Here is a 24,316-nt window from a genome sequence, read left to right on the forward strand (position 1 = left end):
CCAAATGTAGGTCACAAGGAAAGCATACGTAAAATGTGGTAAATGAAATTTGTATTTTCATCTTTTGGCAAAGATTTATATAGAAAACTGATCAAGTAACCAGGATATGCAGAGGCTGTGATTATATTTAGGCTCTTATGATGTGAAGAGAACACAAACAGGTTATTTTTCCTTAGATTACAATAGGGATGGACTTTTTTTTTTAAAGATTTTATTTATTTATTTGACAGAGAGAGACACAGCAAGAGAAGGAACACAAGCAGCAGGGTGATGAACTTTTTTCTATTTAAATGCCATGGATAGTTTTATACTTCATACATTTTGCCCATGACATGTTGTGGTTTTTGAGAATTACATTCTCTTCCAACTCAAAGCTTTTATTTTGCCAAATAAATTGAAATGGAACTCCATTTAGAACTTATTATTGAGTCTTTTTTGAATTGATGTTGCCTATTGACATTTTTATTTCTGAAGTTAAAAATTTCCCATCTGTGAACTGTCTAGTATCATACACTGGAATATTTTCAACAAATGGTATTCCGAGTCGTTTCTTGAAAACCTGGTACAGGCAAGAATTTTGAACACCTTAAGTTTTATAAAGGATGAGTTAAGAAAGTTTAGTCCTCAGTAGTTTGTGCCTTCAGTGGGGATTCTGTCAGTGCTCATAACTATAATGTAAGGAGAACATAATGGCTCCTATAAATAAGAGACATTTCACAAGGAACCTTGAGGTACGGGAGAAGAAATGATTCATTCACTCAGGGTTCAGCAGAGCTTCAGCAAGAATTTTTTTCTTCCTCTTCTTATTTTTAAACTTTTAAGTTATGCCAGAGGAAGATGAGTTCTGGAAATCTGGAGGCAGGAGATTTTGTTCAGGAATACCTAGGTACTGACTCTGTCCTCCACCCCTGCCAGTCAGGATGCGGTTCTTGTTGGAGACTGATGAGTTTATTCGCAAGCCACAAGTGCGGGTATTTGTAAACATTCCTTTCAGTGGAAGAAAACAAAGTCAGTTGAAAGGTAAGCTTGAGTAGTGGCCTAGTGAGAATGTGGCTGTTTTGCTAGAACTGAACCCTAGGGTGTTACTCCCAGCTGTGAGTGCCAAGGTAAATCTGTGCCAACATAGGCTGCATGTGCTTTTGCTCTGTGTAGCCACTGCCATCAGTTAAGTTCCGTACCGCTGGCTAAATAGAGCAGGGACTAGGCCTCATCTGTCTGTGTAAGCTCTTCCTGCTGGTTTGTAACCTACTGGCATGTTACCCAATTAATACAAGGATAGATTCCTATGTCATTATTATGATAGTTTAGAAGTTCCTTCCCCAGAGGTAACCCCTGTTAAAAATGGGGGGTATATTCTTCCAGACAATTTTCTGTGTACTTACGTGTTTAAAGTACATACATATAGGAAAAATGACCTAATAATAAATAAATAAATAAATAAAATATAAAAAAAATTTAATGGTAACTCTGGAGTTCTTTTCTTGGCATATATTTAGGATTAGTTTGCTCTTTTTTTTAATCAGTGTAGTATTCTATATTCATAATATAGGTGTAATAATTTAGCCAGTTCCCATTTGGTGTACAACTAGATATATTTCTCTTTTAAGAACGACACTGTAGTAAATATCTTTGTGTGCCACATTTCCATGAATATTTTTGTAGGACATACTTAGAATTGCAGGCATAATTCATTTATAGCTTTGATAGATGCTGCCAAGTTGTTCTCCAAAAGCTTATATTACTTACAACCATATATATAGCAGTATGTGAGAGTTGATGAATAGATTTCAATAGGAATGGAAACCAAAAGGATTCTGTACAGATAAAGAAGCATGAGTAAAAGCATGGAGGCAGGAGGGCCTAGTAGATCTGGTGAGGAAAGAGGGAGTAAAGAATCTGATGTAGAGTATAGGAAGTAAGGGGCTTGTGGAAGATGAGTCTAGAAAGGTAGACTGGATCAAATAAAAGTATTTTTTTATTTTTTATTTTATTTTTAAAAGATTTTATTGATTTATTTATTAGAGAGAGAGAGACAGCGAGAGAGGGAACACAGCAGGGGGAGTGGGAGAGGGAGAAGCAGGCTTCCCGCTGAGTAGGGAGCCCGATGTAGGGCTCGATCCCAGGACCCTGGGATCCTGACCTGAGCTGAAGGCAGATGCTTAACGACTGAGCCACCCAGGCGCCCCCAAAAGTATTTTTTAATGTGTTGTTCAGAAGATTAAACTTGAATAGACAGTGGAAGCCTTTCAAAAGGTTTTTTTCTTTTTAAAGATTTTAAAAAAAGAGCATGTCCGTGTGCACGCGCACAGGTGAGCACGAGTGCAGGGAGAGGGAGAGGATCCCAAGCAGAGTCCCCACTGAGCACAGAGCCTGCCCTGGGGCTTGACCTCAACCCTTAGATCATGACCTGAGCTGAAACCAAGAGTCACGCTTAACTGACTGAGCCACCCAGGCACCTCCCCCCCACCTTCAAAAGATTTTACGTGTGAGCTGTATTTCAAGAGCAGTAACTGAAGGCAAGGTTTTTGAGGATGGGGAGATTGCCTATGAGGCTGTTAAAATGATCATCTACTATAATGAAGGCTGTGGCATTAGAAATGAGAGGAAGGAATCAGATTCAAGCAGTGGTACAGATTTAAAATCAGTTTGTAAGTCTTGGTGGCTTAGGATGAGAAGGTAAAAGGTTGAATGTTGTGGCTCTCGGAGTGCATAGGTGGTGCTTTTTATGGAGATAATAAAAACAGAATGAGAAATAGGTTTGGGAAAAAAAAGGGAGATTTTTATTAAAATATAAGGAATAAGGTAAGTTACTATCCACTGATCTATTCTATAAGGTGTGTTCACTTTTTTTATTGTGGTAATATATACATCACATAAAATTTAAAATTTCATCCATTTTTAATTGTACGGTTCAATGTTACTAAGTACATTCACATTGTTGTACAACTATCACCCACCATCCCATCTCCAGAACTTCTTCCATTTTCCTAAATTGAAGCTCTGAACCCATTAAACAATGTCTCCATTCCTCCATACTCCATTCCTGAGCCTCAATAAGTAAATTGGAAGCCACAATGCTGCTTTTCTATCTCTATGAATTTGACTTAGGTACCTTATAATAAGTAGTCATAGAGTATTTGTCCTTCTGTGACTGACTTATGTCACCTAGCATAATGTCTTCAAGTTTTATCCATTTTATATAGCATGTGTCAGAATTTCTTTTTATTGCAGAATAGTATTCCATTGTATGTATATACATTTAAAAAAAAAAATCCATCCATTTGCCAGCAGACACTTGGGTTGTTTTGTTGGGGGTTTTTATGGGGGAAGGAGTAGGCCTTTTTTTGTTTTGTTATTAGAGTGTGAATGCAATAAAATTGAGTTTGATAAAACTGTACAAACCACGGTACTCTTGTATAGGTCCACTGTTAGGAAATAGTGTTTGTTGCCACAAAGATGAGTACAAAAGATCTTACTTTGTACAACTCATACATATCATGGCTGTTGGAAAAATGGCCTAAAATGCTTATCCTACCAGTGGGTGGATACCATAATGGTCAAAGGTATAGCATAAACAGGATTTAAAACACCTGGGGTTTTTAATAGAATGATTGGAATATTGTGAGGCTTCAGCAATATGTACACAATTTTGTACACTTTGAAGTGCCCAAAACAGAGAGAAGGTGTTGTAATAGATGGTCTAGTCTGGTTGACTGAGGGATCAGTTTTTGAAAGAATTTCGAATTATTAGGTGGATGAAATAAGACAGCCCTGCACCTGATGAACTAACCTAAGTGATACAGGTTTTATAAAATAGAGTTGAATGAGTTGCCTCAAGAAGGTGTTACCTGTCTCCAATATCTTAATTCCTTTGTCATCATAATTTACTAATTGAAGTTAGAGTGAGAACAGAGAAGTGAGAATGAGTGTACGAGGGAGGTTCCTTTCTCTCTTTATTCATTACTCTCTTGAAAATACATACTCAGGGGTGCCTGGGTGGCTCAGTAATGAGCCTTCGGCTCAGGTCATGATCCCAGGGTCCTGGGATCGAGCCCTGCATCGGGCTCCCTGCTCAGCGGGAAGCTTGCTTCTCCCTCTCCCACTCCCCCTGCTTGTGTTCCTTCTCTGGCTGTGTCTCTGTCAAATAAATAAATAAAATCTTTAAAAAAAAAAACAAAACATACTCACTTTCCTTGTTCTCTGCAGTCCTCTCTAGCAGTTGTAATTGTGGGCCCATCTTCTGAATTGTGACTTCTTTTAATACATTTCAACACAATTCCATTTCAGGAAAATGTGTTGTTTTGGAACTCACTAATACATGCTTTTCCTTGATGTTCCTTTCTTATCAAAACATATACCCACACATATTACTGCACATCAAACTTTGATAACATTTGGCACTGGAAAATTGAGAAGCATGCAGAGAATACAAAATACAGATGAAGATGGTAATGGCAAAATAAAATAGATTAAAAGGAGTCTCTGGAGACTTGAACTAGTCCTTTCTAGGATGGCTGAAGTTACAGGATAGCTCTTCAGCTTTATTAATTTCTTTCAGGCTCATTGTAAAAGATAAGCTAATAGAAGGTAGTTGGTAATTTAAATGAGATGCTTAGCATGTGGAAAGCAGTCCATGAATGTTGTCTGTTAAATTTATTATTTCTCGTGCTCGCTTCGGCCGCACATATACTAAAATTTATTATTTCTAATCTCTGGGTTTGAAACTGAGAGGCATTGTAATGGCTGGAGAGCATCAGATAATAATTTGCTGTTCTTACCTGAAATTGCCTTGTTTTACCTCTACAGTGTTTGAATATGGACTCTCTTAAATTAGTCTCTGTAATTAGAGATTTTCTTAAATATTCTTACCACATTATGTTTTATTTAATATTGACAAGTGCAGATGGCACATTAATTTTAATTAATGTGTAATTAAAATACTAAGATTACCAGAACACTCATTTGATAAATAAAACTTTTACCTCCTTAGTTTTGTTTTGTTTTTAATATCCAACTGCAGGAAAGAACTAAATAGACTAACTTGGCTGGTCACATCTCACTAGCCTTGGCAGAAAGCTCTGATAAACTGGAATAAACTCTGTTAGAATATCTGAGCATATCCAATTTATTATGTCCAAACCAAACTACTGAAACCTTCCTCAAATCTGAGGTCTTCCCCATCTCTGTAAGTAACTCCATCCTTTGGGTTGCTGAGGCTAGAAGAAACCTTGAAGTCACCATTGCCTCTTACATTTTTCCCTCCAACTCCACCATCCAGTGTGAACAGATGTTGTCATTTTGTTTTTAAAATATATGCATGTTTTCATCACATGTGACATCCACTGCTTTCACTCTGGTGTAAGGCTCTGTCCTCTCTACCTCCATAGTCACAGTGGCCACCTAAGCTTCTTCCCTTCTGCCTTACCATCTTTCTCTGCTCACCAGCCAGACTCCTGCTGAGCTTTCTTGGCTCAGGTGTTGCTCTTCCTCAACTCAGAATTTAGAATAAAAAGCTGAAGGCCTGGGGCGGCTGGGTGGCTCAGTCGTTAAATGTCTGCCTTCGTTTGGCTTAGGTCATGATCCCCTGAATCAGGCTCTCTGCTCGGCGGGAAGCCTGCTTCTCTCTCTCCCACTCACCCTGCTTGTGTTCCCTCTCTCACTGTGTCTGTCTCTTCAAATAAATAAATAAAATCTTAAAAAAGAAAATTAAAAAAAAAAAGCTGAAGGCCTTCATGCTTAGTGGTGTCCCCAAGAACATGTGCGTGCACACCCCCACCCACACTCACACATTGTCCTAACGTCTCATTTAGTATCCTCCTGCAGTCTCTGTGTTCTAGTCACGCTGGTCTCCTGCTTCAGGATCCTCGAACCTGCTGTTTATTTCCTTCGGGTGGAATCCTCCTTTCATTACCTCCTTCAGATCTTGGCTCAAGTATTACCTCAATGAGTACTCATTTAGAATTGCACCCCATCACCTGTCTTCCTTGTCCTCTCCTTCAACGTTTCTCTTCATAGTGGTTTACCCCACCATATGAAATTCTTAATTACTGTGTTAACTCTGCCAAGGATTTTGGTGTGATTTGTGCACTGAAGTGTCCTCAGTGCTTAAAAAAGGGCTGCCACATTGTAGTTGTTCAAATATTTGTTAAGCTAATGAATTTGTCAGGAAAGGAGAGAATGCTTGAAGGCATGAATTAGAGCCACGGACTGGATCATTGCCCACATAATTGGAATAAACGTTAAGTGTGAATTTTTTTTTTAAACAAACTTAAATCATAAGTACTTCTTGAACATTAAATTAAAACATTCCTAGGAAAGTGTTTTGTTTTGATTCTAGAATTGTGGCGGTAGCAGATATTGAGCTTCCAAAGTCAGTAAATGTTTATGCATCCTTAGGTGGACAGTATTTTGGATGCTTTCACATACAATATGCATTATTACTGCAGTTTTATGCTGGTATTAGCCACAGAGAGATTGTGATTGTTGAGAAGTTACATGTTCAGTAAGTTTCTAACCTGTGATTCCTGACTCCCAAGTCCAGAACTTGATCAGCACATTCTTGTATCACTCATGATGACATACTCTTTTTTTTTTTTTTAAGATTTTATTTATTTATTAGAGAGAGAGACAGCGAGAGAGGGAACACAAGCAGGGGGAGTGAGAGAGGGAGAAGCAGGCTTCCCGCCGAGCAGGGAGCCCGATGTGGGGCTTGAACCCGGGACCCTGGGATCATGACCTGAGCCGAAGGCAGACACTTAAGGACTGAGCCACCCAGGCGCCCCATGCCATACTCTTTTAAGTCACCAAAATTTACATTTTATTTTAAACAAAAAGAGACCTAAGCAACTAAGCTGAAGGAGAAATAATAGAAACTCAGTTCACCCATAAACACTTTTATAAATATGTATATACATAAAAAGTACAAAGAAAGTAGAGGTAAACTTGATTCAGTCTCTTTAGCAGTTCTTAGTTCTGGACTGGAAAGAAACTTCTGTTGATTTGCTTGTTTTGAATAAATGTATAGTAGGGTTTATGAGCTGATTTACTTTACTACTACTGCTTTTCCTTCTCTAACATCCTTTACTCAGCACGTTTTTTCCATTTTTTAAAATTTTAAGTTCAGTTAGTTAACATGTAATGTATTTTTGGTTTCAGAGGTAGAGGTCAGTGATTCATCAGTCTTCTATAACATCCAGTGTTCATTACATCAGGCGCCCTCCTTAATGTCCATCACCCAGTTACCGCATCCCTCCAGCAACCCTGTTTGTTTCCTATGATTAAGAATCTCTTATGGCTTATCTCCCTCTCTGGTTTCATCTTGTTTTATTTTTTTCCTCTCTTCCCCTATGATCCCCTGTTTTGCTTCTTAAATTCCACGCATCAGTGAGATCATATGATAATTGTCTTTCTCTGATTGACTTACTTCACTTGGCATAACACCCTCTAGTTCCATCCACATTGGGTGCAAATGGCAAGATTTCTTTCTTTCTTGTTTTTTTGGTGCTGAGCACTCAGCACTTTTGAACTACTGGTTTTTCATGTCCCTCTCCACTTTCCCCACCCTCTTACCTTTGGTCTCGCGGACAGGTAACAACATGCTAACACCAATCTGTTTGAAAAAGACTAGTTGTAGGTGTGTGTATGCCTGCGTGTGTGTATTTATGTTTAAATTATACCTCTGTATACTGTGCCATCTAGAATTCTAGCAAAAATATGGGGAAATATCGTGGTTGAACCCCTGGGTGTTTACTACTTTAAGAGTAGCAGCAGTATCAGGCGCTTTGATAGAAGTTTTTATCACTGTTACTGAAGGTTAAGATATACATTTTAAGAAAAGAGTTTTCCCAGTTGGGAGTTCCTCAAAAGTAAACTTAGCTGAATATTCCAACTTTCAGAATTGCTAGATCACAAGTGCCTTAGTTATTGAGCCATGTTGATCTTGAGTTTAGTCTCTTCGTTACAGGTTCTGATGCCCCCTTGTCCCTAACTGGAAAAGGAATTACGGTTTTACTATCAGGATGGGAATCAGAATAGTTTATTATTCTTAGGAACATTCTTTGAAAATTACTCAATCAGATTTAGCTTTAGATTTATATTCCTTTTTAGCATTGCCAAAACCTAGAGTTGAAATTCCTGGAATATGTGATTTTCATACTTTTGATAATAGCGGTGATTAATTTTCTGTCATTATATAACAACACTGTTTTCAAGTATTTGATTGACAAACTTGTTTAAAATTCAAGTGTCCATAGAACACATCGTGTAAATTATGTTATCTAATTTAAAAGACTTTATTTCATCAATTCAGTATTTTTAAACATTTTTTATAGATACTAAATCTATGAGGATTTATATAAAAATACCAACTTGGCTCACATGTCTTACATTGTAGGCACTGACAATCTTTAAAAAATTTTTCACTTCTAGTCTCACCTGTTTCATTTTTTCTCTCCTTTATTCTTCTATTAGCATGTGATGTTAAAGTCTTATTTCACACACTGCTCCTGCAGTTTAGGGGTGTGGGAGGGTGGGGCAAAATAGCATGTGAAGAAGTCCGGAGACCTGAAACACCATGGGGTGTTCTGAGGACTGTGTTAAGTTCCAGTGTGGCTAGAACATACGTTGTCTTTGTATGGGTAGAAGGAGACCAGAAGCTGGATCAGGAAAAGACCCTGTGGGAATGCAGTTCTCCAGCTAAATACAAGCCCCGCAACCTGTATTCTTTCATATCTTTCTTAATGTTGTGCTCTTCTGTTGCCCAAATTTAATTTCTTCAAGAGTAAGTCTACCTAGGTATATGTTAAAAGCTGGCAAATTTCTGTATCACCTTTTAACGATCTCTTAAATCATTTCTGTTGAAATTTCTGGTGGTTTAAGAGTAAAGAGTAGAATTTAGAAAGAATAAAACAAAAATAGGTGACAGATCAAAGACTTTTATGGAGTGTCTTCTGACCTTAGATTCTTGATTTAATGGGTAAATATTCTTGCCCCGTGTTTAGGAACATAAAGTTGAAGGACAAAAATAAAGGAGAACTTAGGAGTCCATGGTTTAGAAAGTGACTTGCTAGTTGTCATGAAATCAGTTTAGTGGGTTACAACTAGCATTTAAGTAATTTATGACAGAATAGGATACAGTTATATCTACCAGAGTGTGTATCAGGTTGTTAATGTAAAAATCTACTTTTGGTTATGGTAAGCAAAGTTTGAAAAACTCTGTTTAATATTTGTATATGCTTTAAGCATTTCTGTCTGTATTTTAAAGACAGTATCCATTCATTTACTCAGGTATTTGAGAACCCACTGCTTCTTTCTCCCTCCCATCTGCCATTCATTGGGTCACCACTGTGTGCCAGATACTGTTCTAAAGCCTTTACATGTATTAACTCATTGTTTTCTTCCAATACATGGATGCTATTTTTATCCCAGTTTTTCAAAAGGAGAAGCTAAGGTGCCTAGTGATTATTAACTTGCCTGAAATGGCATAGCTGCTAAGTTGTGCATCCGGGATTCAGTTCAAAACCAGGCAGTCTTTTCTTCAGAGCCCTTTTTTCTAACTACCAAGCTTTAAATAGTTACTTATGTAAAGACACCTTTCTCAAGGCACTGTGGTAAGTGCTGGAGGTACATCTGAAATGGTTCTTGATCTCATGGAACTTAGATATTTATAAATATATTTACTATCTTCTGTGTTTGTTAAAATACATAAATACATACAGACATACCTAATGTGGGAAAACACTATATATGGTTAAGTAACCATATATAACTAGCATATTACCATGTTTCACATTTCAATATTATTGACTATAATTTCCATTGTATGGATATGCCATAATTTATTCTTCTGTTGTCGGAAAGAAATTCCTAGTCCTTTCTTAGTAATAATATTGAATGCATTTGTTATTGTCATTTCAGATTACTATGTGAGGCTGTTTATAAAAGCATAAAAATTTCAAGTTACTGGTATCGGTTTCTAATTTTCTAAAGTTTTTTTAAGATTGATTGATTGATTGATTTGACAGAGAGACACAGCGAGAGAGGGAACACAAGCAGGGGGAGCAGGAGAGGGAGAAGCAGGCCCCCTGCTGAGCAGGGAGCCCAACGCAGGGCTCGATGCCAGGACCCTGGGATCACGACCTGAGCGGAAGGCAGACGCTTAACGACTGAGCCACCCAGGCGCCCCTAATTTTCTAAAGTTTATGCTACTGCTAAAGCAGTAGTGCTGATCTACCTTCAGAAGCATTATATGTTAAATATTCAGTAGTTACAAACAAAACAAAATTCAGTAGTCAAAAATGGTGTTCTATGTTAAACTGTCTTCTTTCAAAATCTGTTTTTAATGTTGTCATTGTAGCATGTATAAACCATTCCTAAATATTTTCTTTCATTCACTCAAATATTCATGTGCCTACTATGTTTTAGAGCATATCACGAACTTTCTTCTTTTAGTTGTCAATCGTGTATCCAAAATGGGGTGTATAACGTTTTCACGTACTTAGATCATTGTGGCCTAGTGTGTTCCAGGTTTTTGCCTCTCTTTCTCTCTCTCTCTCTCTTCCCCCCCGGTCTCTCATGAATAAATAAATAAAATCTTTAAAAAAAAATAAAAAACAAAAAAAATAAAAACTTTATCTGGAAGATAAAGACAGCAGCTACCCTCTTGGACATAGCATAGTTGAAGGAGGCTGTAACAACTTGCACGGAAACGTATTTGTCTCTTTTATAAGAAGTGAAATGTTTTGTAGACAGATGCATAGTCTTTAATACACACTAGTTTTGAAATTAAAAGGTATGTGGCTGGGCATCAGAATTTCGGATGGGCATTCTTATTATCCACTGAGATATTAATGTTTACAAAATGAGTTATACGGAAGGGTTAATGCTATTACTGATGAAGATTTTTTTAAAAGACGCTTTAGGTTTTTTATGGTAACAGTTTGACTCTTAAATGTAATAATTCCGCAAGACTTTGTTTCAGCAATTTAAAAAACGGTTTCTTTGAGTCATCTAACTTGTTACCAAACAGTGGCATGCAGTGTGGATGCATGGTTTCCATTCAAATTTGAAGTTGCTTAGGAGTTTCCTGTCCCTTAATTTGGGGGATTTTTTTTCAGTGCTTTTTGTTTCTCTTTTAGTTTAATAATGTTTTGAAGCACTGAAGGAAGCTGTCCATCTGCTTTTGTTGTTGTTGTTCTGTTTTATTTTGTTTGTATTTTTAATTAGTGATAACCTGACTGAATGACCTCACCTTCCTCAGCAAATAAATTTCTCTTCCCATGAGGCTAATACTCGTAGCAGTTTATGGGACGGGGCCCAATTGGAAAAATGTGGCCGTATACCTTTTTTTTTTTTTTTTTTTTTTTTTTTTTTTTGAGTAGACTCCACACCCAACATGTGCTTGAGCTCATGACCCTGAGATCAAGAGTCACAGGTTCTACCTACTGAGCCCGCCAGGCCACCCCGGCAGTGTACCCTACCCCGGCAGTGTACCCTCTTAAGGAAAATACTTTTCATGCTTATTTTTGTTTGGTCACCTAAAATTTATATTGATAACTGCTGTGATTTTCAAGTCCTCTTTAAAAGATCTCCAAATACATCACTTCCTGAAAATACTAGATGTCATTTGTAGGAATCAAATGGAGTTTCTGAATGGAGTTTCTGATTTTAGTGATTATATGTGATCCTGATTTTTAGTGGCTTTGCTAAATGTTTATACAGTCTTGTTTTACAAATTCATTTACATACATTGACTAGATTTTGAGTGAGACATATTTGTAAAATTTAATTATTGTTATATCAGCCAGGTTGAAAAACAAACATAATTGTTGGACTTGATTTCTTCTGGAAGATAGATTGGTATAGCAGATTACTTCAATCTCTCTGATCCTCGATGTCCTCGCTGTAAAAGGAGGCAGGCACCCTGTCAGCCTTAGGAGTGATAGATCAGGATGAAATAACATGAAATGCTCAGCACAGTTTATGGCATAGTGTCAATAAGTGTTAGCCTCAGTACCACCCCTTTCCCCAACAGTATTCTGCGACAAAATTGTAGTACAAAAGTGCTGATGCGGGGCGCCTGGGTGGCTCAGTCGTTGTCTGCCTTCGGCTCAGGTCATGATCCCAGGGTCCTGGGATGGAGCCCCGCATCGAGCCCCCTGCTCGGTGGGAAGCCTGCTTCTCCCACTCCCCCTGCTTGTGTTCCTTCTCTTGCTTTGTCTCTCTGTGTCAAATAAATAAATAAAATCTTTTTTTTTTAAAAAGTGCTGATGTTCTGGCTAGAAGATCTAGATTTAAGTCCTAGTTCTTTTACTGCCTGCTTTCTTGGATCAGTCACTTGACCACAGAGTGTTTGTTTTCTCTTCTATAAAATGAGGTTCTGAAAATTAAATGATGTAATGAGCAAGTGCTTCAGATCTAGGCTTTTTTCTTTATTATCTAGCCTATTTATTATAACTTGCTTTATTTCCCAATAGTTGACATAAATTTTTTTGTGCAAGGGGGAGGAGCTGTACTTCAGAACATTAACCTAGTAGTTGGGTGGAGGACGCATTTATTTGGAGGAGCAGAGTATAGGAGGCAATGCCAGTGTCTTTCCAGGTAGTTGTAGCACATACAGACCCAGTGAGAGGCTTCAAGCTGAAGTGGGAAGGGCCGGGGGTTGCATTGAGTGGTAAAACAATCAGTTTAAAAAAGATAGCTGTGGCTGTAGTGATTTCACTGGACCAGGTCTCTTGATGCTGTTTTTCATTAGTTTCTTTCCACCTCTTCTAGTAGAGTTCTTTCCTATATGCGATCCTGCCACTATTATCAGCTTTCTGAAGAGTGACCTACATTTTGTAATCTGCATTCCCCACAACTGCAATGAATCTAAATCTCAGAAATATGTAATTTTCTGACACTGGACTATAAAAGGTTTTCATCAAACAGGAAATGGTTCCACTTTCTCCTTAGGACATACTTTTTAGCTCTAGCTGGGAAATTTGTCATTTTCCATTTCTTGCCTGTTAACTTGACACAAGCTGTTCCACAGGCCCAGAGTATAACAGACCTCTCTCAGTGACTTTTTTTTCCCCTTTGGGAGCCCTTTTTATGGCTTGCTTTTATTAAAAATTTCCTGATCGGTCATCCTAAGGTAATTTTAATTGCTTTATGACAAATATATGTGATAGTTGATATCAATACGATATTGATAATTTAGTTTTATTTTCTTTGTGTAGCTTGAGTATTCCTTCTGTAACTATTATAGAGTGCCAAACTTCAGGCAAAAGTAGAGTGAATTCTTAGATTTAAAATGTGACATACAAACGTCTTATCCTATTATTTTAATAATGAAATGTTTTAAATGTTCTTATATAACAAAGGTGGGTTGGAGTGAGGAGGAAAGGGGGACAGACAACCTGCCAAGGCAGTCACAGAGCCCCGGTACAACTTGATTGTTAGCCATTATTGTTCATTGATACGTGCGTACTCTTAATGGAAGTAAGCTTCAAACACGGGAGCTCCATGGAATTTCAATTTAATGACTTCCATGGAATTTAAAATGATTCCATAATTAAAATGGGGCAGGGCCCTCTGCTGTGTTTATTAATGAGTTCCCTTTTGTGCAGGGGTGTGGGTGATTTCCAGCTCTCATGCAACACAGAATACAGTAGGTGGTCAGTCAGAGGCACCTGCCAAGTGTTCAGACCTGTCTTTTAGGTCCTTTTCATTTCTTCAGAAGAACTGAAGAATCTGTTGGGGCAAAGAGATTTGTGGGGTTTTGATGGATCGCCATAAAGCAAAAGCTGTCACTCTGACCGCTAAGCATGTACCCCTCATTCATCTGAGGGTTCACATTAAAAGTGACAGGGTGACGTAGTAGCAGCCTCTCTGGTTTTCTTAGTCATGGCAGCAGTTAACAGTGCACGTAACACACCAACACTCAAGTCCTTATTTTTTGTTTTTGTTTTTAAGTCATTGAAATTATGAGACTATCATTCAGATGGAAGCATTGTAGTTCTTCGGAACCATTATGATCTCAAAAGGAAAGGAGAATGATACAGATACACTGGCTGAGGTGTTTTGAGGTGCATCGAAGTGTTCCAAGCTGTGACTTACCTTAACATGTTCTTGAAGTACCATGGCGTGGATTAAAAGGTATGCTTTAGAAATCTCCCAGTGACCCCAGGGTCATGGATAGAATGAACGCTCATGATTCTGTATTTAATTATCACAATTAAATTTTTAAGAGATTTTAATATTTAGATTGTAGATGTGGTATGGATTTATGGTAATAGTACTTTTTCTTTTGTTAAAAAAACCCCATATATCATAAGCTTGATGAGCGATTTCTCCCCTCCCTTCCTCCCCCCACTCCCTTTGAGATATGGTTATAGAAGACACTGGGGTAGATATTTTCCCTGGATTTTAATAGTAATGGGCTGTAATTTCTTTCACCAGATAGTTTAGGTATTAGTCATGTATTGGTCTGTAATTAGCTTTGTGGTTTACATCATAGACTAGTTTCTTTGCAGTGCTGTCATTTCGTGGCCTGAATAGGAAATAGATAAATGCTTTAGTTGGAGCCTTAATTTGACCAAATAAAATAATTCTTATGTGGACCATTTATAGTTCGTGCTCGTTTTTGTCTTTTACGAAGAATTTTTCCTGAGAGGAAAATGCATGGCTCCTTATTAACAGTGATTTTTGTTGCTTCACTAATTGTATGTATGTAATTAATCATTTATGTGTTTGTGGTATGTAGTCCCCCTGTTATTTGTGGTTGCTAATAGTGGTAATTCTTGGTTTCATATTACCACTTAACTGTCAAAAATTAAGGTTTTTATGTTCGTACATTTTATTTGACTGATGTAGTCAAATTATTTGGAAACCTCCTAATTTTGTACTGTGTACTTGCTACTAAATGTTTTCCTATGGATGGTGGAAGTGAATGAACCCAGGAAGAATGCAGAGTTTATTAATGTTACATTAGGTTCAGAATTCTTTATCTTTTAGGTAATAAAGAAAAATATGTTGGGAAGGTAATGGTTTAAATCATGGATAGATAAATTTAATAGAAATACACTAGTGCAGTCTGTAATTTTTATCGTTTCGGCTATCTTAACGTTAAGATCCTTTTGTACATCAGCAGTTAAATTCTAAATGAAATTTAGTTATTAAACCTAAGACAAAACTGCTTTATATTAAATTCCAGTCTATAATGATAGTGATCTAATCAAGTTTCTAGGTAAAGTAGGCTGCTTATTAACCAAGGCAATAATTCACTTCAACCAGGTATTTTATGTCTGATGGCACCCAGTAGTGTCTACTCTCCAAAAAAAGATCTTTTCTGACATAATGGGTTGGAGATGATATTCGATACATTGTTTACAAAATGTAATTCTCTATAATATTTGCTACTTTAACTTAAAAAATCTTTTTTGGGGGGTAGCACTTGGGAATCTGTTTTGTTTTAACTCCACTGTTGAGAACTCATGTGGGGAAGAGTTCATAGAATTTGTAACTTAGTGGTTAAGAGCTTAGACTTGGGGGCCAACTGACCTGTGTTTCAGATCTAACACTTAATTTTATTATTTTGACAGGTTGTAAAAATGATCTGGAAAAAAAATTTAAATTTGTATCTTAAAAATATAGTAACATAAGTATATACATACATAATTTATGTTAATGTATTTTATATGTGTATATAAAATACATATATGTGTCTCTGTATAAATATCTACCTGTATCAATAAATTAAACACACAGTGCTGGGTAGGAAGCCAGTGTTAGACTAACAGTGGTGATGATGATTAAATATCCGACCAGGAACCTGGTTTTTTTGGGGGGGGGGTGGAGAAGGGGGGGGTGCTATTACATTTTTTTCTTACCTTGAGTCTTACACATTCTCATATGATCTTCCTAGAGCTAAATAAACAATCACTATTTGATGTTTTCAGTTCTTTGGGCTTTTTCTCATCAGTTAAAGGTGGCCGCTAGAGACCTGTAATTTCTCTGTGGTCCTCTTACCCAGCTAGGTTGATTTGTGTGTCTCTAAAGCTATGTTTTTCAAATTGCAGGTTTCAACCCACTCATTAGTGGGTCAAGAAATCGATTTAGTGGGTTATGACCAGCATTAAGACAACATATTAGAATAGAAAATAAAATACCAGGTGCACTGAATGTAGAAAAGAGTATTTTTAAAAAATACTTTTGTTTCAAGTTTCAGTTTTTTTAATTTTTTATTTTTTTTTTAAAGATTTTATTTATTTATTCATGAGAGACAGGGAAAGAGAGAGAGGCAGAGGCAAAGGGAGAAGCAGACTCCCTGCTGAGCAGGGAGCCCAATGCGGAACTCGATCCCTGAGCCGAAAGCAGGCGCTTAACCATCTGAGCCACCCAGGCTCCCTGTTTCAAGCTTTTAAAATGCAGAAATAAACAAAATATATACCCATTTATGTGTATGTTGATTGGATTGTTTTACTACCACTAAGCATATGCCTACCATAGTCACAGATGTCCCTCACAGGTGCTGTTAGTTCTGTCTTTTTTTGCCTTGCTAAGAAGTGACCAGGATAGGTTCCAGTTTGTGGCTTGTAATGGTATGCCATGCTCTATATCACCTTCAAGGATCACCCTACCATCCTTTTCGTTTGAAGTGAAGGTTATTACCGGAGAGTATCTAAGGAGTAGAGGAGAATAGGAGAACGTAATAACAGCTTTTGAGTGGCATTAATCAAGGCTGTTTTATCAAGTAGTGTTCTAGTATACTGCCCTGTGGCATACATCCTGGTGTTTATCATCTATAGATCCGTGTCTTCAAACTGCCAGTGGCAGCACATTCTGGAGTCAAATTTAGTAAGTTGTTGCCTTTCTCCCCTAATTAAATGAAACAGAAAAGAATGGAATAGCAAATGTCATGATTATATCCCACAATATGGTTTTATAAACCTTTTGTTTCAGGAGCATGTATATGTGCTAAATTGCAGAAACCCAAGTTCTGGTAATGATCATCTGAGAAACAATATGAAACTCAGTCTTATAAATCAGGTTGCCAAACTGACCTCAGTCAGAAAAGACTTCAGATACCTAAAGCAGGATTGTCAGCCCAGTAGTCTTACCTCTGATGGTAGGTTATAATTAATTAGACATGAGACCTTGTTTTTGTTTTTTGTTGTGTTGTTGGCTCCCTAGCTTGCTTGCCCTGGTAAATATTTATAAAGGCTCATTGGTAAGAAATTTAAAATATTTCCTAGTTGAGGAGGAATTTACTCTTACACTACATTGATGAAAGTGACCCAATTAAAAAAAAAAAACCAAATCTGATAATATATACTAAAACTCACCCAATTCATTTTCCTAGTTCTTATATGTTAAGACTTTTTCATGTAATAGGTGCTTCTTTAATTCAGAAGGTAGATAAAAATTTAATGTTGCAAAAAGATTAAGCATAAATCAGATATATGACAATATTTTGGGTGGTTAAAATGTTAGCGCTTTTAATTTTTTTTGAATTAGTGCCTGTGCCTACCACAGTGTCCTCATAACAGGCAGATACTTGTTTTACAGATTTGTTGAAGATAATCACAGAGTTTCTGGTGAATATTTTAAAATAAATAAAGCTTCACAGTAGGACAGTATCAGCATATGTATGTTTTAGATTGTGTCTAAAATACAGTTTCTTCTGGTAAATTGTTTCATAGCAATGGAATTTGTATATTAGTTTTCTACACTTGGGAGTTGAAAAATGGAAGAAATCTTTGCCAGAATAGGAGGCCAAAAGATGATAAGCACAATTCATCTTTCTCTGCAAGTTCTTGGAATTTGAGTCAAACATACATAGTTCCTGCTCTGAATTGGGTACGATATACTAAACTTAGAAATCATGTTTTGAAATTACAGAAGATAAAGTAATAACCACCACTCCCCCCAACCAGTGGATTAAGTTCCCCGATGATGGTTGCTTGTCTTTGCACTAGTAGGTACAGGCATATGTTGCTTGTGGTGAAGGTAGAAAACAAGAACCTATGGATTCTATTACTTTGTTTTTTTTTTTTTTTTTTTAAAGATTTTATTTATTTATTTGAGAGAGAGAGAGAATGAGAGATAGAAAGCACGAGAGGGAAGAGGGTCAGAGGGAGAAGCAGACTCCCCGCCGAGCAGGAAACCCGATGCGGGACTCGATCCCGGAACTCCAGGATCATGACCCGAGCCGAAGGCAGTCGCTTAACCAACTGAGCCACCCAGGCGCCCCTGGATTCTATTACTTTGTTTCCCCAAAACCTCCCAGCCCCCACCTGACCTTGCCTTCTCCCAGACTCTCCAATTCTTCCTCCCCTTATCAGCAGCATTGCTTGGCTTTTCATCACTGTTTTAGTCCTGTTACTACGACCTCATCACTTGCTACCTCATGCTGCTTGTCCTGTTGAGAGTGCAAGGTTTCATGTTGTCACTTTGTGGCATTTGTTCTTCAAAACTGTGTTCCTTTACTTGAGTTATCATCATGCGTGAGAAGGAGAGCAACCTGTATTCTTTTTCTTTGGTAGATTTTTCTTCCTAAAGTGTAGTTTAGAAAGAAACTAAACTATGTTCTAGTTTAGTTGGCCTAAAACGGAGATCAGTGGCTACAGATGGCACTCCAACCACATACCTAGGAGTAGAAGAAAGAACATAGCATAAATTACTATGTTAATTATTAGATATGGTTCCCGTATACTTTTGGTTACTAAAAACAAATTTAAAACACTCGAGGAATGAAGATGAGCTGCTTTGAGAGATTTTAAAGAGATGTTTTTGATTCTGAAAATAACAGTTTTAAAAATCTTTTGTATAAGTGGTAGCATTGTTAGCATTGGGCACTTTCTCAAGCTAATTTATATTTCATTACTTTGAAAAACAGTGCTATTTTGCATGTGTCCGGGATATGGGATATCTTATTAAAAGAATACTTTAGAATCCCGTCTCAAGCATGAACCTAATTGAAAAGTGGAATATGCTGTACCAGTAATTGTTATGAAAATCAGGGACTATCTTCCTTTTTAAAAACACAACAAAGTCAGTTTATCTTGTAATATATATATTTTTAAAGATTTATTTAATTTAGGTTTGGGGGTGGAGAGTGTGCACAGGAGCCAGGTGAGGGGGAGGGGGAGAGGGAGAGAATCTTAAGCAGACTCTGCGCTGAGCACAGAGCCTGACATGGGGTTCGGTCTTGCCACCCTGGGACCATGACCTGAGCGGAAATCAGGAGTCAGAGGCTTAACCGACTGAGCCACGCAGGTGCTCCTGTCTTGTAATATTGAACTGGTAGGTGATTATGAGGAGAATATTCTGTAGGTGAGCCAGAAAATGTGTACACATGCCAAAACTGTTGCTTAAATGAGGAGTACAGTTTTCGTTATGGAGCCCTTATCCGCAATGTAGCCAGGTTCTTACACATCAGAGCAAGTGAACTGCAAATAGAATAGTGGGGACCCTCGTTGCCCCCCACAAGTCTTCAGGCATTGCTTTAACAACTATCATGTCAGCATATAATCTTTAAAAATAATGACTGGAAATGTACTACTTTGGAAAATAGTGATCAGAAAGGACAACTGCCCCCCCCCCCCACTTCCTTGATTAAAGGAATCCTGGGGAGGAACTCTTGGTGGTTAGGTAGGACAAAGAGCATTTTCAAAGCACTTACTTTGGTTGAGTGCTTTTGTGTTTCATTACAACAGTGGGTGGACGAAGGTGATTAAAAATGTGCTAGCAGTGCTGATGGTAGCAGCTAGATTAATCAAGTATGCATGAAATTTAGCTTTATTAAAACTCCATTTTGGTTGAAATTCCTGTGGAAAAAGTAATCTGTGAGTGAGAAGTTGTGACCTGGGGCAAGGACAGAACAGATGCAGGTACTACGTTATCAAACGGGTGACTTGGAACAGGTAAAACCCACTGAAGGCACTTTTGAAATAAAAGCTGTTGCTCCAGCTGCTGGGAACCAGTTTTCAGTCCTACCCTCTTTGCCCCCGCAATTATACACTCTGTTTTGTTGACTCCCATATCCCCTGCCCCTAGACAGTGACTAGTCAAAGCAGGTACTTAGTATATATTTGTCAAGTGAATGAACTTTTGATAACATAGGTTATTAAGACATGTATCTGCCGATGGACAGAATGAATGGATATATAAGGAAGTAATCACATTTTGAAATGATTGTGACTTCTACAGTTTTGTCATCAATGAACTCTTTTGAGAGTTAGAATATATATTAAAGACCAAGAAAAATCTTTGGGCCCCTGGGTGGCTCAGTCGGTTAAATGTCCGACTTTTGATCTCCGCGCAGATCTCCATCCGGGGTCGTGAGTTTGAGCCCACGGTTGGGCTCTACGCCTGGGTGTGGAGCTTATTTAAAAAAAAAAAAAAAAAGCGAGAAAGTCTCGTGCATAATAGCTAACATTTGATGAGTATTGGACTTAACAAATGCACCTCCACCTCTCCAGGTTGATTAACATTTGTATTTTACATATGTGGAGACTGAAGCCCTAGAATAACTGTGAAAGGGCTAGAGCGGTGTTGTTGCTTTTTTGTTGTTGTTGTTGGAAAGACCTGGACTTTGGGGGAACAAAAGTTGGAAATAGTTTATACAATAATTCAACAGATTTTTCTCACAATGGTAGATCTCCAAGTGTGAGATTTTTTATGGGGAAAGAATGATTGTGATCTGTGCTTGTATCCCACAGAAGAAAAGCTCTGTATTTGAACTAAAACATTTCCATATTTGGGATTGACCAGATTTAGTTTGTTAGGAGGTGGACAATTGCCCTTTTATGGCCGCTAGACACTCCATCTCTTTTATTTCTCTTCAGCGTGGTGGCTCTGGCACTTCCTCAAGCAATCCTTTTCTCTTCCTTTTTACTGCTGTCTGGCATTCCCGGTTCCTCTCCTCTCTTCCCTTCCCTTCCTACCCTATAAGCTCCTCCCTCCTCATTTACATGCAACCTGAACAAACAAGAACATTTGTTCTACATTCCTCTTATTAAAATAATATGTGAACAGTGCTTTGGAGTCCGAAAACTGGGCAGATCAAGTGAGAAATGAGGATGTTATGAAAATAGCATGAAATATAGGTCCTAGCAAGTTGTGCAAAAGTCAAGAGGGCTGACCCCAGGGCAAGTAGTATTCCTCTTTCAGATTAAAAGATTTGTTGAGTATAATGACCAGACTAGTAGGATTAATTCTTGAGGAATACTAGAACCAAACCAAGGCACTGAGGGATAACCAGGAAAAAAATAAAAAATCACCAGTTTGAATGACTTCCCTTTAATTTTGGTTTCCATTCCAAAGTTCAAATTTATACTTAAAGAATTGAGGATCTAATTTGTCCTAAACTTTCCTTCATATCTAGGAACCATCATCATTTTAAAAGCCCAGGAAGTTAATGTGTTAATTGCATCATTATATTGGCTTTTATATAATGGGTCTTATATTAGTATTTGATTATTGATATTACAATGAAACCTGCCTGGGTGAAATTGCTGGAGACCTATACCTGATATATGTAGGTTTTCCTTTCAATTAGTTTTAGACCCATCAAAATTACATGAAGGAACATGGACTTCCAAGGACCTCTTTTCAGGAGTATTGTTTGTAGCTCCATTGAGATCTTTTTTTTTTAAGATTTTATTTGACAGCGAGAGAGGGAACACATGCAGGGGGCGAGTGGGAGAGGGAGAAGCAGGCTCTCCACTGAGCAGGGAGCTCGACGTGGGGCTCTACCCAGGACCCTGGGGTCATGACCTGAGCCGAAGGCAGATGCTTAACGACTGAGCCACCCAGGTGCCCCTCCATTTAGATCTTTATGTCACTTACAGAATTGGTCAGAAACATGGATTATCACTTTTTTTTTAAGTTGTCAACATGCTTCATTAAGGAACATTGCTGTTGAGCAAATAATAACAGTAACCTATAGCAGGACACTCTCCGTGGATAAAATAGTTTAATGAAGGTGAGGAAATTGTCATCATTGTAGCTTTTTGGACTTGGGTAAAGTCTCTGCATGTTTCTCTGCATTGTAAAACTTGTAAATTTAATATCGTTTATTTGGGAGACTATAATTTTTTTCTCCAATGTAGAAAATAATTTATTAATTTTAGATTGGTTTGTTCATAATTATTGTTTAATTCAAAATAGTCTAAATAATATTAGAGTTTAAGACCTATTCCATAATTTTTTTCTATTGCCTTTTTCTTTTTTAACATATGACTTGCTATTCTAGTTTATTGGTTTAGTGAACACACGCTGTCTATAGGCTTATATTTGAAAACTTGATGTTAATACTGTACACCCTTGAGTCAACATGTGAATAATGCAAGCTTATAGCTTTGGCCATATTTCTCTGATGTGCACTTCTGCTCTTAAAAAAAAAAGCGGGGGGGGCGCCTGGGTGGCTCAGTCATTAAGTATCTGCCTTCGGAACAGGTCGTGAAAAGAGGGTCTTGGGATCGAGCCCCGCATCAGGCTCCCTGCTTCTCCCTCTTCCACTCCCCCTGCTTGTGTTCCCTCTCTCGCTGTGTCTCTCTCTGTCAAATAAATAAATAAAATCCTAAAAAAAAAAGATTGTTCAGCATGAAAGTTATGGCCTAAAAAAACCCACTGTGCATGTTTAATTTATTGTGGAAACAGGTTGGCATTTTTTTCCATTACTGGGATATTTAGTTATTCTTTAAAGGCTCTGGATTCCACTAATCCCTAGAGCTATTAACACATCAGATTTCCCTGGTTTGTTTAACCTTATGCCATTGTTTCATATTCTCTTATCCTTGGAATTCAACAGTTTGGTTTACCGAGAAATAGTTTACAGGTTAAAAAGTGATTTTTCTGAAACATTAAATAAATTTTCATATGATAAGTGGTTTGTTGAGTGGAAAAAGCAAATAGGCATTTATTTTTCATTGAATTAGCGGGGGGAAAGTCCTTACTTGGGGAAGGCAAAGAAGATAAACAGTTTAAGGACCAGAGGGTAGGTCTCATTATCTTGACCTTAGTATGGTCGGTGTGTAATCAGAAGTAGGGGAAGGTCCTACCTTGTGACTTTCTGAGCTTCAGTTTTCCCTTCTAAGTTTGAAATAATGCCTACTTCTTAGGGTTGTTAATGAGAATTAAATGAGAACATATATAAGGAGATACATTCTGTTTGTTGTTATGTACTTGTTTCTTCTGATATATGAGGCCAATTTAGGAAGCTGTGGATGTAAGTAGTAACGGGAGCTTTATCTAACCTTGTGGAATCAGGGAATGGAAATAATAGAAGATAATTTGAAATACAGTTGGTAGCATTAATCAATGAATTGCTTGTGACAAAAGGTAAGAATGAGAAGAGGTCAGTAATACTCATACTGTAGAGAAGAGAAACTGCATGTCTTTCAGGAGCACGCAGGTATGGAAGTTGATGAAAGGAATGTTAATTAAGTTGCTGCAGTGGAGTTTAAAGAAAACCTATCCTATTTTCTCGTTAGACAATTGGATGTCAGGCAATTGACTGGACAGTTAATTAGTAAATTAACCCTAACAACGGCTTTGCAGTTTGCCTAATTTAAATTCATAGCACAGCAAAATACTGAGTAAATACATAGCACGAATGACCCAAATGATGAGAGTTCAGCCTGCATCTGTGAAAGGCCTTACCCTTGTTTTCTTCATTGCTACCCCTTAACTCCCAAAGCTTTTGCTCCTGGATTAGTGCTTCACCACCATAAGTTACTGATGATCGATATTTTTAATCACTTATGGTCATATTCAATGCAGAACCTTTTTTTCGTCTGTGTTGGGCAGAGGCTCCTCAGATGACTGTTAGAGTATCAGGTTGCTTGTAGCAGCACCACCCAGGGCAAAGCGGTTTACTGTCAGATTGCACTATCAACCCCTGTACCCCTGTGTTGTGTATTACTTTTCAGAGCCCTCCACCCCCGGGCCTCCTGTGAGGCTTGAGGGAGCAGATACTAGCTCCTTGGCCTGTGTTTTTGGTCTAGGGGCACATGAAGGCAGTGTGACAGGTTAATGGCTCAGATACACTTTGGCAGAAAGCCATTCTTTAAGCTTTGAGTTGTGGTTAAAGACCACTTCATCAGAGTAGTTTTGGTGTTACCACAAATGCAGGTTTATTATAATATGACATGTGATAACAGAAGGCAGAGTTAAAATTTGGAAGAAATATCATTTTGGGTATTAACATTCAGGCCAAAAGGTATTTCTTTATTCATGACATGGTGCTATAAAAAACATTTTGGAGGGGCACTTGGGTGGCACAGTTGGTTAAGCATCGAACTCTTGGTTTCAGCTCAGGTCATGGTCTCAG

At 37.8% G+C, this 24,316-nt stretch overlaps 1 protein-coding gene across 7 annotated transcripts in view; it reads left to right on the forward strand.

Annotated features, from left to right (window-relative positions):
• The window catches only part of RBPJ (recombination signal binding protein for immunoglobulin kappa J region), a 226,064-nt gene that overhangs the window by 135,687 nt on the left and 66,061 nt on the right, over positions 1 to 24,316 (forward strand). For 3 of the 7 annotated variants that reach the window (XM_073891499.1, XM_025887394.2, XM_025887396.2), the window contains exon 2: positions 13,954 to 14,136. The exons of the other annotated variants lie outside the window; for them this stretch is intronic. In XM_073891499.1, the coding sequence (XP_073747600.1) occupies positions 14,120 to 14,136 (17 nt within the window). In that variant the 5' untranslated portion in view covers positions 13,954 to 14,119. The remainder of the gene's footprint in view (positions 1 to 13,953; positions 14,137 to 24,316) is intronic. 7 annotated transcript variants of the gene reach the window in all.

The sequence above is a fragment of the Callorhinus ursinus genome, unplaced genomic scaffold, assembly GCF_003265705.2.
Source record: "Callorhinus ursinus isolate GAN/ISIS: 27379988/994484 unplaced genomic scaffold, GSC_fseal_2.0 scaffold4, whole genome shotgun sequence".
In the NCBI taxonomy this organism is placed as follows: domain Eukaryota; kingdom Metazoa; phylum Chordata; class Mammalia; order Carnivora; family Otariidae; genus Callorhinus; species Callorhinus ursinus.